The sequence below is a fragment of the Labrus mixtus genome, chromosome 7 (genome assembly GCF_963584025.1).
Source record: "Labrus mixtus chromosome 7, fLabMix1.1, whole genome shotgun sequence".
NCBI lineage: Eukaryota > Metazoa > Chordata > Actinopteri > Labriformes > Labridae > Labrus > Labrus mixtus.
In genome coordinates, this window is record NC_083618.1 from 25799245 (window position 1) to 25817675 (window position 18431).

The 18431-nt window shown below is 41.1% G+C and overlaps 1 protein-coding gene across 9 annotated transcripts in view; it reads right to left on the reverse strand.

Moving 5' to 3' along the window:
• Window positions 1-18431, reverse strand: part of LOC132977035 (protein 4.1-like) — a 93322-nt gene that overhangs the window by 12928 nt on the left and 61963 nt on the right. For 4 of the 9 annotated variants that reach the window (XM_061041389.1, XM_061041386.1, XM_061041390.1 and 1 more), the window contains exons 5-15: window positions 13604-13646; window positions 13314-13389; window positions 12714-12932; window positions 12335-12422; window positions 12074-12226; window positions 10806-10903; window positions 10084-10259; window positions 7774-8000; window positions 4359-4511; window positions 3035-3121; window positions 1324-2739 (exon numbers count right to left, since the gene is read on the reverse strand). In XM_061041389.1, coding sequence (XP_060897372.1) covers window positions 1324-2739; window positions 3035-3121; window positions 4359-4511; window positions 7774-8000; window positions 10084-10259; window positions 10806-10903; window positions 12074-12226; window positions 12335-12422; window positions 12714-12932; window positions 13314-13389; window positions 13604-13646 — 2736 coding nt within the window. The remainder of the gene's footprint in view (window positions 1-1323; window positions 2740-3034; window positions 3122-4358; window positions 4512-7773; window positions 8001-10083; window positions 10260-10805; window positions 10904-12073; window positions 12227-12334; window positions 12423-12713; window positions 12933-13313; window positions 13390-13603; window positions 13647-18431) is intronic. The other 5 variants (XM_061041388.1, XM_061041387.1, XM_061041391.1 and 2 more) reach the window with 4 other exon arrangements.

Genomic DNA, 18431 nt, shown 5'->3' on the forward strand with positions numbered 1-18431 from the left:
TTGATTTGTTTGCATAAGCAGAGGCAGGACAAAAGAATCATGCTCTTTGTATCATGAGCAGGTTTTTTTGTTAGCATAGCATCAGTCACTCGTTGACCAACTGAGAAAGTGTTGCAACACTATGCACCTTGAATTTCAACAAGGGACTTTTGTCAAATCAAAATGTAAAATGCCCAATAAAAAGAGCCAAAAGCATTTCAAAGCCTCTTAAATAGACAGTGCGAAAGCGTCCACATGTTTTGAGGAGCTCCTAATATTTTCCCACACTCCCCGAGTTCAATCTGATCTTGATATGATTGTCACTCGCCAGTGAGAGGTACGCAACACCTCCTCTCATGCCCGTTTAATCCAATATATGCAAGAGCTTGACTCAGATGAAAAGGTGGGAAATGATGAAAGCTGTCATGTCTATTCACTTCAAATGTCTTTCATTCCAGTGCCAAACGCGTGCAAGCTCCTTATGATACCGACAGTGAAATGAAAGCAGCAAATCTGACTGTGTCAGGCACTGAGCTGTGGTGTCTGGCTGCTCACTGTTTGCCGGGGTTTCACAGTTGGAGAAACCCGTGTGTCTGTAAAAAAAACACGCTTAGCTTTCGAAACGGGGAAAAGGAGAATAAATCATCTGATTCATGAAACATTATCACCTGTCTGAGGAATCAAGACCAGTTTGTGGATTCTGTTGATGAGAGATCATCAGCTGAATGTAGTTTCTTAATGAGTAGTGTGTTTACCAGTTCTCTACATAATTGTCTCTGTGCCAAATTACCTTTACCCTTTTCTAGCAATATAAGGATTTAATTTGTAACATAGTACAAAGTATGCAATCAATCATTTTTGTACTTAAATTTTACACCGGGAACAGAGATGTGTAAGCCTTTCTTTCCTTGCCGTCCTCTGACAGAGAACAACGAGGGCTGGAAAGAAATCGGAGGCTCACAAGGTCAGAGAAGGTGAAGACAAACCAACAATCAAAAACATGATGTATTGATTTTTGTCTTCTTTTTTTTTTAACTCTCACAGCCAGTGGTGAGCTGTACAGATTTGCCAGACAGTGTGGTGTATGTTGAGGGCAATGGAAGGGGGTAAAGTGGGTTACCATATGGGAAAATGTCCAAACTTTTTGATTGGATTTTGCCACAAGACGGAGCAAAAGCACCACTCCGCCTGCTCTCCATACAGGCACGAACAGGTAAGATGGATGAGGGTTTCAAGTCACTGAAAACGTAGAAAGAAAATAAACAAAATGGCGTGCAAGTCTGTCTGAAGCTCATGCGATGCTTTGATTCCAATGACTGAATAGCAGATGCCAAGCAGAGTTACCGAGTGTCTCTTCTTGACTGCGTCCAGGCTCGGCTCCCTGCCTGCATTCCGGCTGTTCCGCAGTATAAGTCCAGACTCCCTGGCCTTCTGTGTTTTCACTGGCGGGGCCGGGGGAGCCGTTTTGGAAAGCGATGAAATCTTTGAGCCGAATGACTGACTCTCTGTCGGTCCTCTACCGAACTGATAGCTGTCATCAGCATGTTCCGCTTTAGCCGAACCCTCCAGATCCGCTGCGAACGCTGGATGGAAGGTGGAGACATCGGTCCAGTTAAGATCCGCGGGCCCCTCTGGAGAGCCCACCGACCAGCGGTATTCTCTTCTGAGGCCCCGTGTAGGCTCGTCCTGTCCTGGTCTGTCCCGCTCATCCTTACACGCCACACTCTTTGACCGCTCTGGCTTCAGAGGAACAATCCGGGTGATTTCTGACTGGAAGCTGCCTGACACCCTGTGGAGAGAAGTCCTCTGACCTCTGTCTCCAAGGAAACTCTCGATATCATCTGCCCCTGAGCTGCTGATCTTTCTCTCATGGGTCCTGACCTGTCGCAGTTTCACCTCAGCTAGCTCTTTGTTGTCAATTAAGCCCTTCCCTCTAACCTTCACAACACTTTCCCCTTTAGCACTCGTCAATGAACTATCGTGTTCTATCTTTCCAGGTCCGTTCACTGACCCCAAGTTGATATCTGCCATACCAATGGGACTCACTTTTCTCTTGACCGTCTCTGCTTCTAGAGCGTAGACCTCCCTGCTTTCTTCTTGTGATACGTCCTCTTGTTTGTTGTCTTCATTGACTCTGACAGGCTGATCCTTTCCTGATCCCTGATCACCTTTCATCATCACCACAAGCGATGGCTCACAATGATTTCCTGTTCTTGAGGCTTCTGGGGCGTTGTCTGAGTCTGAGTCCTCATTTTCTTCTCCAGTAGAATCACTGCCTTCTTTTCTGTAGATGAGTTCGGCAGGCATTCCCAGGTTTAAGCTCTGGGGTCTCCTCTTTTTTCTCGGTTTAGAAGCTTTGTGTTCCTTTATCTGGCAAGAGCCCGGGGCCACATCACTACTTGCCTCAGGGTTTGAGGCTTTGGACGGTGTACTTTGAGATTTGTCTTGCGTTGTCTCTCCTTCATTCTCAGATAATTGAATCATAAAACGCGATTTGTTTGTTTGCTGAGGCTCAGAACAAACATCTGCCTCTTTGGGTGATTTTGTTGATGGAAATTCATCAGTATGGCTTTTCATTTCTTTTCTGTCATAGCCTGTTACCTCTTCATTTATCATCTTGGTAATGTCTATCTCTTTTTTCAGCTCCATTTTCTCCCACGAGGAATCAAATGTGAGAGATTTGTTCTGTTCTTCTGCCTTCTGGTCATGGTCCTGTGGATAACTTTCTTGATTTTCAATCAATACCCACTCTTCTGAGCCCTACATGTTGGTATAGATTAAACACAGTTAGACATGCCAAGCACAGCTGTTTGCAAACCATAAAGTCTACACAATGATCAGAATCACAGAAAAGGCAACAAAAGGCTTACATGGAACATGGGAAAGTTTTGGAAAACAAGATTTGGCATTAAGAGATGATTGTACAATATCTATTTTCTTAGATAAACATACACAGTTGTGATCATACCACAAGGAAGTCATTGCATTTGACCAAACCACAAATATAAATAAAAAAACAATATATAAAAAGGAGAAAGAGTGAGAGATATGCGACCTCAGGTGAAGTCACCAGAGTTTTCTGGATGAAGCCCTCGACAGACAGGTTGTTAACAGTGTCCTTTCCGACCGCTCGGACGGGCAACTGGCCGACACGAAGCAGAGGAGAGAGTTTAAAAGAGAAGGAAGAACAGCAGTTAGAGCTGGAGTCGATTAGTAAGCACTGAAAACCATTCCATGCAAAATGGAGAAAACTGGAAAGGCAGAAAGAACAAGTGTAAAAAGAAAATAATGGAAAAAAATATACATTTTGATAGAATTTTAAACTAAGGGACATAGGCATCCTCATGTACCTGAAAGCCTACCAGTCCATATTACCAAATCAAAAGACATTTGCAATCCAAATATGTTTGCAAATGACTACAGCAAAGTGTTGAGTTCAACTGAGGGCAGACTTTCCCTGTCTCTGACTGTCAGTCAAACCTATTAATAATCCTCCATTCCTCCCCCCATCCCTCTACTGTACCTTGTACAAGACGCATAGCAGCAGGTTACATTTGCTGCAGCAGACGTTTGACATTCCATGTACATAATCTGTTCCCAAAGACTGAGGACAGTTAAGACACAAGCAAAAAACTTGAAACTCTGAGGACTACAACCCAGTGAGAATTCAAATCCTCAAATCAAAATGTGTTCAAAACATCAGCGATTTCATGATCTGATGGAAAGAAATCTATTCCAATTTTAGCCAGTCCAGTATAAAAAAAATGATTATTCTTTCCAAAGTGCTTCACATTGAGAGAATCTCAGAAGTCATCTTGAAACTAATCTCGTCAAGTTGCCTCATTCTGTGCTACTTTTCAGTCATCATCAAGTACCGCTGAGATACACTCAAAGTTATTCTGGTAAACCAGAAAGAGGCAGAATGTAATCCATTATGCAGCTCTTAAAATAAGAGAAGATTTTTATGTGGGTTTCTGTGAGCAGTAGTGTCTGTACAGAGAAGGCACACGTGAGCTGCCTGTAGGTAGGAAAGAAAGCAAGTAACCATGACATCCTGCTCTTATTATGCTCTATTCTTATCTTTTGTGGTTGTACACCTCCACCAGTACACTACATCTTCAGGTAGAGTTATTTAAAGGCAAGAATACAAATTAAATACAACAATTAGCCACACAAGGTTCTCTGTATAACAAAAAATGTATCTGGCTGACTTCAAGTCCATGAGCAAAGACAGGAATTCTATGATGGCAGAAAGCAAAATATCAATGTAATTTAATGGATTATCAAGCATGAGAAGTAGCTGGGTTTGGAATAAAGACAATAGCTAACTTTAGTAAACCCTCCCGACTCCCCCTCCCCCGACCTCAGCCCACACTCACAGCCTTCTTCTCTGGGGTGCCGGTTGGGGAGCTGGATGACAGACGCTTCTCGCGGTTTACCGTCAGCTTGCTGTTGGGCTCCCTCAGCGTTCTCTTCAGCTCGTTGATGCTGGCCTGGTGCTTCAGCAAGACGTCCTTAGACTTGTCCAGAAACTAGAGAATGAAAACAAGCGACAGTGAGAAATTGCACCTTCCAGATGTGGAAGTCCTTTTAAGAAGCATTCATCACATCGTCACGACCAATATGAATGAATGGAATGTGAGACTCTGTGTTCACACAGGAGATACGGAGAGTGAATTTCTCACACATTTAGAGAGTATGCTGTTTGTTCACCGATATGAGATGTAACACGAAGTAATACATGATGATTTTGAAGCTCACAGAAAACAAACAACTGTCCAAGACATAAGCATTTAGTGCAACACGGACGCAAAAATAAATGAATATGTTAAACTCTTAACATTGTTGGAAAGTCATGAATCTAGATTTGTACTTTCGTTTGTGAGTAACAATCAGTGGTGAAAAGAAACCTCATACATTTATTTAAGGGCTGTGATTTTCTGCCTCTCTCGACTGCTCATTCATCACATTTAGAGGGAAATTCAAATTCTTCTACGTTCTGTGATCATATGTATATGGGCAAAACTGTTTTTTTCTACTAAAAAAATCATTCCTCATGTTTAACCAGGCCATTACGTTATCATTTCGTGATGTGTGCGATGAAGTGATGTGTGAGAAACTCAACAGTGCTCCCTCAGTATAAACATTTTTATCCCAGATGTATCTTAGAATTAGAAAGTTAAAGTTTAGGAAGTTATGAAGTCAAGTGTCCCTATGCAAACACAAAAATCTTTCTGATTCTAAACTCTGTTAGTGTGACCATCTCTCTTCTTAAACTCAACATGGAAACACTGCCAGGGGCAGGAAGGGGGATTTTACAGTTAAGATACCCATTTAATTTAGCTTTCTCAGAATGCTGAAGCCTCATATTAATATAAAGCTAACTATATTTGGCTAAGTCATCCATCACTACTGATAAAATAATTAAAGGGGGGGATCTCTGAACACTTAGAATGAAAAAAGGAATTACTATAATAAGAAAACCCTGTTTGCATTTTCATCTGAGCTACTGACTATTGATTTGAGGCAGGCATAACAACTGTTTGCCTATTCTTTAGGATATTACTTACATAAATAAACGGGTCATCTTGTCTTGAGAGAGATTTTTCCACATCATTTACACTTCCAAACATTCTGAGACGTTATTTTCTTGTCTTGGATTGTTTTACATAAGAAAGGAGGCTCACAACAATCTCCCTAACTGCCTACAAAAAGGTAAATGTTTAAACTAACCCTACCTTGACCAGTAACGGTAAGGTGTGCATTTGGCTTCAATAGATCAACGCACTCACAATATATGTTTTTTTGTACTTTTCTTCAAACTATTTTCATAATCTTTTAGGCTTATTAACTAAACCACCATTCCCTAAAGGCAACAACACCAATTTTCTGTAGCAGTTTATGGGAACTGATCAGTTGCATTTAAAGTGACGCTTAAATGTGACATGAATGCTAATTAACACTTTATGTAAGCATTCACCCTTTCCCACATTCACACACTTATCAAACTCCATGCGAGGCCACTAATTAACATAACATTCAAGTACATTAAATTAGCTATTTGATATTTGTGGTTCAGAATCTTGCCTAAGGATACATGCATGTAGACAGGAGGAGCCAAGAGTGGAACGGCCAATTCAATTCAGTTGAAGGGCAGCTACCTCCCTCTACGTGACAGACACCTGCTTCTAGATTTTGGATATTGGTACTATATTTAAGTAAAGGACCAGAGAAGCACGCAGTTGGGAACAGACACAAAATAATGAGAAGCATTTACCGATGCAATGTAAGCCATCAAAAAGGGGAATGTCTCATTCCTACATGATACGCTGGAGTCTTTTTAATCTACAAACTTAACTATTCTTTGCTCACACTCACAGATGCCAGACTTTTCAAATTAAAATGTAATTTCATGTAAGAATGTAGATGCAGGCAACTTTTAATCCATAAAACTCGCTGGAAAACTAAAGATGCAGATGAACTGGGCCATACACAACAGAAAGCACAAGCCACCAAATATGGAACCTGTACCTCCTGTTTGTGCCGAGGAGAGGCCTCCCGATCCAACTGAGAGAGCTGAGTTTGGGCAGGAGGATGGGCGAGCACAAGAGGGGTCAGAGGTGAAGAGTGCAGGATCAGAGAGTGCAGGTAACGAGGTAAGATGCAGAGACAGGATGGCAGTAGGTAAGACAGGACGAGGACAGGCAAGCAGACAGACAGACAGACAGACAGGTAGGTTGGAGGTCTAGAATTAACTGCCTGTTTCCACGCCTAGACAAGTTTGAAAAAAACGTAGCATTTGGCAGGTTTCCAGAGTTTGGTTCCCAAAGCTTTCCTAAAATATTATATTGTAGAAATGTGTGTGCTTTATTTGAAACTAGTCCAGTCCACATTCAAAAATGACAAATATGTCCACACAGAATTTGTAGCATCACCTGGCTATAGGGTGCAATGCAGTGCAATCTGAAAACAGTGTTAATTGCCACATTTTGACAGTGAAAGACAGACAATGAGATAACATTAGACAATGGGAAGAAGAAGAAGTAATGACTGATGGATAAAGACAGGTAAAAAGACAGACAGACGCCAAATCACCAGACATCAAATACCTCCTGTTTACTCTCAACAGCCTCCTCCTTATCGCCAGCAAGTGTTTAAGAAGAGGAAAAAGCATGTTAGCAACAGAGGGCTAGGCTCAGCACAATAACAAAGGGTTAAAACAGTGAAGCAGGATTTGTGAGCTGTGCAGTGTAAGCATACAGTATAAGCCAGCGTGAATAGGAGTGAAGGAGTAAGAGTTAGTAAATGCTGCTTTCACTACAGTCACCAAAGCTTTATTTCCATGCTAAATGAGTCACTACTGGCCCTGAAAAGCTTGACCTGCAGGCCACGCCATCACCCTGACACAAGGCTGAAGTTGTCTTCAAGTGGACTACATCTCAATGATCTACCTTCATATCCAATGAATGAAAACCTGATAAATGAAACCTCACTCTGCCGGGGACTCTTTAAACATTACGTCCTTCAAATGGATGTAAGTAAATAGGTAATAATTGTCTCTATAAGCTGCTTATTATGTTTTATTTAGACTATATAAGGGGTTACGGTTGGCATCATAAACATTGAATTAAGTGCCAGTTAACCTATGTGTTTATTAAATGTTAAAGTTCCTCATAAATGCTTGTACATGCCTCATGATCCAATAATAAACCGGTTAATAATTGGCCTTACTGCCTAATAACTTGTGTCGTTTACAGGTTTCTTAATACTAAGTGTGTCTGAAATCATATCTACCATGATCTCTTTCTTTCTGCTCGGAGTGACATCGCCGTCATAGTCCTGGTCCTCGTCCATCTCTTCATCCTGGTCCTTGTCCTCCTCATCTTGCTCCAGACTGGGCTCCAGCTCGGTCTCCTGCTCGTCCACAGACGGGCTATGGAGGAGGCGCTGTCTACTGATGCTGCGGTGTGATAGGTCGTCGTGGTTCTCACACATGGCGGATACCGGCCGCGAGAACTCTGCTGATAACAAGAGTAGAACTATTTTAAGAGACAATCCAAAGTTAGAAGGTAAATGGACTTGAGCCTGTATAGCGCTTTTCTAGTCTTCTGACTAATCAAACGTTTTGTTTTTTTTACACCCCAATATCACACCTACCCATTCACACCCGTTCACACTCTGATGGCAGAGGCTGCTATGTAAAATGTCCATCAGTATATTAACTAATCCATTCATACAAATTCATATGCCGCCGCCAAAAGCAGCGGGAGCAACTTGGGGTTAAGGGTCTTACCCAAGGACACATCGGACATGTGTTGAGAGACAACCAACACTTAGCCCCTGAGGTTCAACTCAAACATCTGTAGCTTAATTCTGTCTTGACAGAATACAAATTATTAGAAATGCTCGATTCATGCAAAGAATGATCATGATGCCAACATGAAATTCTGATGATGCAGTGACAACCATCAGGACTCAGTTTAAGGAAATTGTGCGTGTGACCTGAGGCGATACATACACCACTGTAATGTCTCTTTGTCATGATGTCATCCCTTTTGTGAATATCATTCATTTTAACGTTTCCTTTTTCTATTTGTCACTCATCTTTCCCTCGTGTATAAAGCCTAACTTTCAGATTTTTAGTATTTTCCCCTCCTGTGTGTCCTTGACCTTATTGTTTCTAACCTCAGCCTGTTTGGTCTCATCTGTGCTCGATAACTCTCTCCTTCCCAGTGATTTTAGTTTATTCCTTCCCCTGTTTCTGTGCTAGATTTTCTTCAAACATTGTCTCTTATGTGGTATGTCTTTTTTGCGGTTGTCATTTTTTTGGATGTTTAATTATTTCCTGCTCCCCACGGGCTCAATTAAAGTTAGTCCACAGATATACTTGCTTTTAACTATGCGTAAGTGTGCGCATGGTGGCTGCCTCACATCCCCTGCTTCTATTTGGCGTGTCGGCTGTGCATGGCCTTGAAAATGAAAATGACACGGTCGTAAGATGCAGTATGCGCATGAACGTTGGGGTTAGTGTGGAGGCAGAGGGGATGTGACAGTCAACACAGCAACAGGGGCGACAACGGCAGGAAGTTTTGGAGACGAGCTAAACGAGCTAAATTAAAGTCTGCAATTTTCCACATCTGTATGACGTGTTATTGAAACTGCACAGTGACAAACATACCCGTAAAACAAGCGTACTACAGATTAAGTCAATTTAAGTGATCATTATGAAACCTGCAAAACTAAAATGTAGCAAAACCAGGACTGTGCTGGAGGCAGGAAAAATGTTTAAGAAAAATGAAAAGAAACGGAGTTTGGACGATGCCAACATTACGAGTTGCACACGGCCTGAGCTTTTTGGTGCACCCTCTAGAGGTATCCTCCAAAAACACGTGCACAGTCAAGTATGTGAGATAACGTTCAAGGCACAGCTGGCTGTGTATGCTAATGAAAGGTTAAAAAACAAGTATAACACCAGCCTGCTTCTGGACCCTTTCTCTGTGTTAATATGAAAACACACTACTATTATGTGTATATCAGCAAGTAACAGCAAGTAAAGCATATACATAATGATGACAAAATATGAGGAATGACAAAGCAGTAAATTAATTAGGATACAAAGTTCATAGGACTTATTTTGACTGACTTACCTATTCCTATCCTCATGTGCAGGCATGCATACATCACCATGGTTACCTAATGTTTAGCATTTTTGGTCCCTTACAGAGATGACTTACTTTGTGATCAATCATTCTTCATAATCAACCAAAGGAGTCAATGCTTGCTAGTTTTTTTTAAATGATGTAACTAGGTAGTATAACTTTGGTATTATGTAATACTACCTGAGGGTTGGTACTGTGGCCAGGCAGGTGATACGGAGTGAGAGAGTGTGTGGGCGTGAAAAATGTGCTCAACTCCGCATAAAGACTGAAGACTGAAGACAGTGACAAACCACAAATCTTCGCTCAGTTTCACAACACATACACAATGAATGGGTTTGAGAGAGCGACCACATCCTATCTGAATGGCCCCTTAATAGTGGCTCAAATATAAGAACCCATAAACAGATTTATTCTGGATCTATTCTGGATCTACTGCAGCTCTCACCTCCATCCAAGCTCCTGGACAGCAGGTACCTCTTGCTGGTGGAACGCTCAAAGTGCGGAGCAGGCCGGTCTATGAGGGCGCTGGCCTGTCTGGTCTGAGCCTGTGTCCTTCCGCTGTATCGAAACTTAGAGCCCATCACCAGAAAGCCCTTAGGGGGAGGCTCTGGAGACACCAGCCTGCAATGAAAACAAAAAGGACTCAGTGGATTTTCTTGAAAATATTCAAGTAACAAAAAGAAACTAATAATTAAGTGAATTGAAAGTAGTTTGAATTGTATTACAATGAAAGTGGACGTGTGTATTTCCTACTTTATCCTTCCCCGTTTTAATCAGTGACAACATGGAGAATAGAGAAATTATATATCCTGAGTGGTTTAAAGCAGCTATGATTTTCTGAAATCTTTAGACCTTTAATGCTGAAGGTAAATCTTTATTCTACACAAATTAAGGATCAACTAATGTCATTGCCTTTTGTATTTGGTCCTAACATGTGTGAATGGTTTCCTCATAACTCCTGCACACTCCTGCGAAGATGAACAAGTATTCGTCACAAGGTCACCAGCAAAGCTCAGGGGGCCATGAAAGCTTGATGAGGTGATAGTCTCTTATACACACAGTAAAATGAGTTGCTCTTGATAAAGCTGCACAGCTGGTTATGTTTTGTTTGCCTCAATTGACTTGAGTACAGGAACCTTCCGACAGTGCGACCAGATCAATTCTTACCGGAAGAATGTGTGATGCTCAATGCAGACCTTCCATAGCTTCTTGGCAGCTCTGTGGTTAGGAAGCTTAAAACCGATTGTACTTTCAAACTGCTCATACTGGAGGAGAGAGAAAAGGAGAGAAACATGTGCAGAAAAGTTCAGGAGAGAGACACTGTTTATGTGATGGCTGCCTCAGTACGTCTCATTTGACTCAATATTAATGTAACCTAAAACATGTAATAGAAAAAAATCAAAAAATATGTTTCATCTCATACTTGAATGAACGCTGAACTAGAACAAACAAACAGTATTTCCTTTCTGCTGGCGTGAACACAGCTACAACAAAAACAATTAGAAAATGGATTCTGCTGACTAGACAAGAAGAAGCAGATCAAGGCTTACTTCAAATATTAAGACACTGGGGGGAAATAGGAGAAACTATTGCATGGCTCTATATTTAAACTCTTTACTGCTCTATTCGGGCTGAGGGTGCAGCTGCAGCAACTCTGTTAAAGAGGCTCTTTCTTTTGCTCAACCACAGACTCAGTGTGTGGCTCTGTCACTTGACTGGGTCTGGCCCAGACAGCCTGTCACACTGAGGCTCAGCACGGGGGATAAGCTGCAGCACTGCACAGCACAATGGGGAGGGCAGGAATAGAGACCCTGACTGTGCAGAGCAGCAAAACTGGAGGTATATCGCAAAGGATTTTTACAGTCTCGGGCTCGGCACAGCTGACCACACACTCGTGTCTGCAATGGCTTTCAACAGTTACAGCTGTGTCAAAACATCAGCCATTGCTACTGAAAAGAATGAAAGGAGGATTTGATGAAAAGATTGATACTTTTCACGTCACGTCTGTATGCTCAAAATGTGCTGGAGCAGTAGTAAGGAGACACTTCAGCCTGGTTTAGACTAGAAACAGGGGGATCAACTGTCCTGGCTTTGTCCAAAAGTGAAAATCATTTCTTATTATTGAACAAATTATTTTTTATTGCAAAAACTGATACGTCAAAAGTTTTCTCAGTCATGGGATCCTACAATGATTCAATTGTCTTAGACAAATCCCTTCTATTTCTACACTCACTATTTTCAAACTCTGAACAGTTCTGTGTTAGTTTTGAATGATCCATACCAAAGCCCCAAAACAACCCTGATGACACCACCATGACGTCATTAGGATGTCTCACACTTGACAATGTCCTTATATCAAATATTTTTTTAATGTTTAGAAGCGGTAACCATGACTAGCCCACATTAAATTAGTTATTCTTTTCCAAACTGCGTACCTCTCCAGGTCGTATCTTGATGTAGAAGTTGCTCCTCTTGTAGGAGATCTTGAGGATCTTTGGCCAGGCAAAGCGGTTAATCCTCAGCCTGTCACGGTAAATCAGCAGGCCGTTTGCACAGACACCCAACATGATTTCAATCCCTTCAGAATCCTACAGCAAACAAAAGGACAGTAAAGGTGCAGACATTAGTGGGGAGCATTACTATGTGCATCTGCAAAAACTTTCTCACAAAATAAAATATCTTTGGATATAGCCAACCTTAGCGTGATGCAGGTCCACACCATACATGGACAATTTCTTTGCGTTCTCCAAGAAGTTAATTTCAGCGTCTGCCGGAGTCATACCCCTGTGGGCAGAATAATGTTACAACAGGACTTTTCAAATAATTAACCTTTCATCTTGCACAGTGGTAGCAGAATTAATTGGTAATATAATTTGCCAAAAAAAAGGTTTGCCACATAAAGAAGTGCTCTCACACTGGCAAGAGCTACACCGTGTACATTTCAATGACAGATGGTGATGGCATTTATCAGCCATATGCATGATGGAGTGTTTTGACACAACAGAAGACTGGGCAGCTGATCATCCCTAGAGATTTGTGTACAGATGAAAAATGTAATTCAACATTGTGCTGTACTTGTAGTTTCGATGGAGCTCCATCACTCTCTCCTCCAGCTCACGAGTCTGATTGGGGGCAAAGCGGAAATCGCTGACGTAGTCAGAGCCGTGGTCGTCCAGGTCGTAGTCTCCCAGCTCGGCTTGAACTGTGTAGGAGCCCAGGAGGGCATGAGTGACAAACGAGCACGGCAGTCGACCTGACAGCATGTCATCCCTCAGCTGCAGACACAGGTAGTATCTGTCAGTTGAGACAAAAGGGGAGGAGAGAAGAGTGTTGGCAGTCAAACGAGCCCGAGCCAAGGCAAGCTCCAACAAGTATTCAGCGTGGTTAATCCAGGGCGGTTAGTAGCATTCCAGGTGTAATCCTCGCAAACGAGTGAGGGATTTGGGTTGCTTTGACACTGGGGCAAATATGCCATGTAAAATGTTACAACACTTTTTTGTAAACACACCTATTTAGGAAAGAAAAAAGGCAAGACTGACATATGAAAGCAATTGCTCCTCTGATTAACACTTAAGAGCGTCTGACAGCACAGCCAGAGGAGATTTGTAACAGTGTCAAGTCAATTTATTCACGGAGAACATTTAAAAGAGTGTGTAAGTCTGAGATGTGTTCTACCTGGTAATATCCTCAGTGAGCTGGGAGGGGTCTGGAGGGTAGAACTTGACAGCAAAGGCAAAGTGCCACGGAGAGTCTGAGGAGAAAGTAAATCAAGAGCCAGACGGTTAACAATCATGTCTGTTGAAGAATACGTATGCAGAATCACAATTACAGAGCAGCGATGGAATTGTTTTTAACAGACTTACACAAAACTTTACATCAGTTCCATTTGCAAACAAAGCTAGTTATGTGATTACTTAGGAAAATTTAAATCTTCATAATCACAGCTGCTTAGAAAACACACTTACTGCGCATCTGCTTTTTGATTTCCTTGGAGGGGTCCAACCAGTTCTGAAAGACAGAAGGCAGAATTCACACAGGGCAGGCTTGATACGTGGCTAACGCACATCCCGTGTCACATTTCGCTTTAATTGCCATCATTGTTTTGTCAGTGTTGCAAACCTTCACCATATGGAAACGTAGCCCTCCGCTGCTGAGCCATTTCAATGTGCAGAGAGCAGAATTTGTTCAAACATCTGTTTCTTTACTGTGTTGTTTCATCACTGCAAGCCAGTTACTTATCTGATCTAATCACATCCTGCTGTGCAGTGAACCACTTTGCCTGTAGGGGCACCATTTCTCATTTGGTTGATGGAGCATCTCATCATTGGTGCTGTGTACACTGACTCACTTGGAGCAAAAAACGTATATCATTCTGTACAGACAGCAGTGCATGATGCTATGGTATCCAATGGACGCTCTGCATCAAATGTGTCCCACTGCTAACTCCCTATCTCTACCCCTTTGTATTGGTTGTATTGCAGTACAAGTGACAGGATTATAAGTAAAGAGGGCAAAATCCTCACAGAAACTTTGTTGGAGGACTCGTACATTTCAGCCTGTTAACTTTATTTCAGTCTTTTTTCTAAATAGGACATTTTTCTATGCTGGTACTGAGGAGCTCTAAACCCAAAATACGCCTTTTTTTAAAAGTGGCACACTTTGAATATTATTTAAAAAGTTTTATAACTATAAAATACAGACATTTAAAGCATCTATTTTACATACCACGATTTACAAAGTGTCATAAACTGTATTAAACCATACACACGCTGTCTTCATCAACGTTATTTACATATCCAACATCAACTGCAAAAACATAGATTGTAAATATCAATGGACGAAGCCTGAGTGATGTCAGCCATCTTTTACGGCAGGGGGCTCAGGAGGCTCATCAGCGGCAGCCGCCATGCTGGAAATGCTGACTCAGCCTAACTTTCAGTCAACCTAACGACAGGCTGACAGCTGAGGAGGGTTTTAAGCCTCTTGATGCCTAACTTTGAATAACACGTATTGTTCATATAATCAAAACAGAGCCGTTTAAAAAATAAATCATCCCCTGTACAGTGTGTGCCCATGATGACAATAACTAATCAGACCTATTTCGTTTTTTGTCCCAAATCTGTAAACATGTTAATTTCTGCTGTAAAAACTGCTTTTTCGTCTTTTTGGCTTTTTGAAGCTGCTTGTGCAAAAAGCAAATATAAAAAATGTATACTAAATGTTTTAAACATCTTTTCATTGTAACAAAATCAACTGACGAATGAATGAAGTTCACTGATGGGCTGTCCAGGGTGTGCATAACCACACCTTTCCACATTTTCTGAAATGCTAACTCAGTTAATGCCCCCAAACTTTTAGACATTAGACATACAAAGAAGGAGGTTCTTAATAGGGCATTGCAATTAATCACGACTTAATAGTTATCGCAGTATGAGCTTTCGCAATAAACACATTGTGGAAGTAAACATTTTTAATCACAAAAGTTAGAAGGCTTCATCATTTTGGAACCAAGGTTTTCTTTTCATGTCATATATATCTAACAGTTGTAGATATATTTTGGCCTTGACCAAAATGGTGCACCAAAAAATGCTGCCAGCACGTCTGACATTGAAGTCCAACAGGTCAATAAAACTGGTAAATATAAATGATTCTTTGATCATTAGGTCACAGATACGGTCCGATCTGTGTTGAGTTTGTACAGTCCTTTTGAATATTTTAGTAATTTAGCTTCTTATAAATGCCTTTTGGAAGCTGGTATTACATCAGAGTAGAGCACATTGGTGCAGCAATAGTGGGGAAAAAAAACAGCAAGCATCTTTGGCAATTTGATTAATGTCCCCAGATACACTTGCAACACTGGCACAAAAACACATACCTGACCACTTTTTAATCAGGATGATAAAGACTTTGATGAGATGCAGGCATTTATCGTCCCACTGAACCTGTCTTATATCAGCCAAGGCCAAAGACCACTCAATAAGAAAAGCAGGAAGAACTTTTAATCACTGGCTGTTCAGGGCTTTACTCTAGCTTTTGCGACACAAGGAATAATGTTCTCCTGAAGGGCGGAGATTAAATCCTTGTTTGCAAACTGAGACAGAGAAAGGGCATCTGAAATGACATTTCAATTTTCAGACCCGTTTGGTCTACCAATCAGTGCTGACCCCCAGACAGTACACTCAAGCTGCGCTCTGATAAGCCTGTCTTTGATGAGTCTGTCACATAGATGTAGCCATATCTTAGATCAATATCAGTGTCACCTACGCTCAGACGCTCAGACGGTGGAATATATTTGAACTTCATAGCAGTGTTCCTCTTCAACAATCTGTCTGTATGGGCCGATATCATGCTGAAACCCCACCGTCAGTCATCAGACATGAATCAAGTCACAACATGTGAGCTGACAAACCCCTCACAAGCCCTAATGGTGACAGAGGATATGCTCCAGATGTTAAAGGGGACTTTGGCTTTTCATTCATTCCCTATCTTCAAAGGCACGAGAGGCCTCTGTATCCTGTAGTGTTATCACAAACCTGCCCTGAGGGAAGCACACATCAATGAAAACCAAAAAACATGCAACTGACGCTAGAGCTGACAAGAAGAGATGACGTCAGTGACAATTACTTGATTATATGATAATAAGCCAGGTCTATGCATCCTAAATAATCAACAGCCATGAGTGGAAACATAGTGGGAGCTTCTATACTTGAAATGTCAAATTGATATCGGGGCTGATTGGAGTTTAATGTATGTACACATTTATCAGAAGGCAGTATAATCAAACCTCAGAGAACAGATCCAGAGAAGCAAAGAATCAAAGTATATCTGATTATTATTCACATCTTTTGAGACATCACTCTCTGATATTGAGGAACTTTTAAATGGTTCTCATTTAGAATAATTTATTCAATATAAAGTAGTTCAAATGGCCAACCAGACTCATCAGTATCATGAATAATATATTATTATAGTTATATATAGTTATAGAACCTTTATAGCATTTATCATTTTCTTGCATATTTATCCTTTGATCTATCAAAATTGCAAAGATTACAAGTAAGTCAATACACGCTAAAGCCAACTTGGCCTTTGTGCTGTCCATCTTAAAAACAAGATCACAAAAAGCAAGAAAGCACATTATTCAATGGCTGGAATACAAAGTGCTACTGTGGCAATCGACTGAGCTCACAAAGGCAGCTTCAGCAAATCACTTCCCCTTCCTCTTTAGGAGACAATGTCATTCAATCAATGTCAAATTAACATCTTGAATGCAGTGACTCCCTGCCTGGAAGGGGCAGCTGTGGGGGCTGTGGCTCAGTTGGTAGGGTCGGTTGTCTTGCCAAAGATTGGGGGTTCGATTCCGAGATCCTGCTGCCACATGGGCAAGACACTCAACCCCGGGTTGCTTCCCTCTGCTTCGGCGGCGGCGTATGAATGTGTGTGAATGGGATTAGTTACTACTGATGGTCACTTTACATAGCAACCTCTGTTATCAGTGCCTGGTTGGCTGTGAATGGCTAGTACAATACAAGCACAAGTCCACTGACCATTTACAAAGGGGCCCAACAAACAGTTAGTTTAGTTTTCTGGATCAAAATAAATAAACCTTTTCATTCAACAGGTCATGGTTACCACTACTTCCATTTCACTACCACTTGCAAATCCCTGTCTGAAAGTTGGAGGAGGCTTACAACCATAAACTGACAAGATTCAAAAAGTTGTGTGTGCACTATTTATAGACCAAAAAAAAAACAGTGTTCATGCAGGGGCCCTGGCGTGTTGGCTTGGGTTTTCACGCAGCTTTTATATGGGTTAATTGGGTTGATTCCATATGCAAATGTTCTTTTGCATGGCATGTGCATCCAATTTGAGATCAATCACAAGTCATCAACATTCACAGGTGGGTAAGAGCAAATTAAACTCTCAGAGCACGTTCCATTCATCCTACAAAGATCTAATTATTTTTCCTACTCCTCTGTGAACAGAAAAAAACAAGAGTAAAATAATAAGCATTTCATGCCTAAGGCTCATTTGTCTTTTAAAGACACATTGTTTCTGAAGTTTAAAAAAAAGATGTTCTAATCAATATATATTTTCATATGAACAATGAGATGTTCTACTGATTCACATTCAGCTTACTTTTCGGATCAAACATGTCTTTTTATGCTTTCACAGCTCCCCAAGTGAAATCTATTGATTCCACAGAAAGTTTTCTGCTTTACATGTGAGTTTGATCCCACTCTGTATTATTCACTTAACTCTCAGAGAGTGTGCTTATTATTGACATTACTGTCAATATAGCATATTTAGCCACAAGGCTAGTTTGAAGGGTACTTTAGTTGTGAAATCAATTTTAAAAGGTGTCATGCAATGCAGCTCAATTACATTAAGCAGCACACAATCATGGGTAGCAATGAAGCTGGACATTCAAATCAAATTTCAGATCAAATTTAGGATTAAAAAGACGCCAATTTTCTGACTTTGGCTTTGCACACCGGATGCATTTTTGGATCCATAATCCGAAAAAAGAAAACGTTACACACAGACACCTTGCACATTGAGTTTTCTATTAATTGCGAAAATTCGCAGTATGAGACAAAATGTCTCGAAATCATCACGCCACTTGATCAAGCAGTTAAGATTATTTAGTGGTTCTTTCAGCCCAATCAGTTCCCAATCAGCCCAATTAGCAAGGAGAAATTAAAAATGCATGCCATGCAAGAGTTCGGGTCTTAGGAGGTTAATTTAAAAAAAACACGTCCGTCCACTCCTGAAAACAAGAGTGAAGAGAGT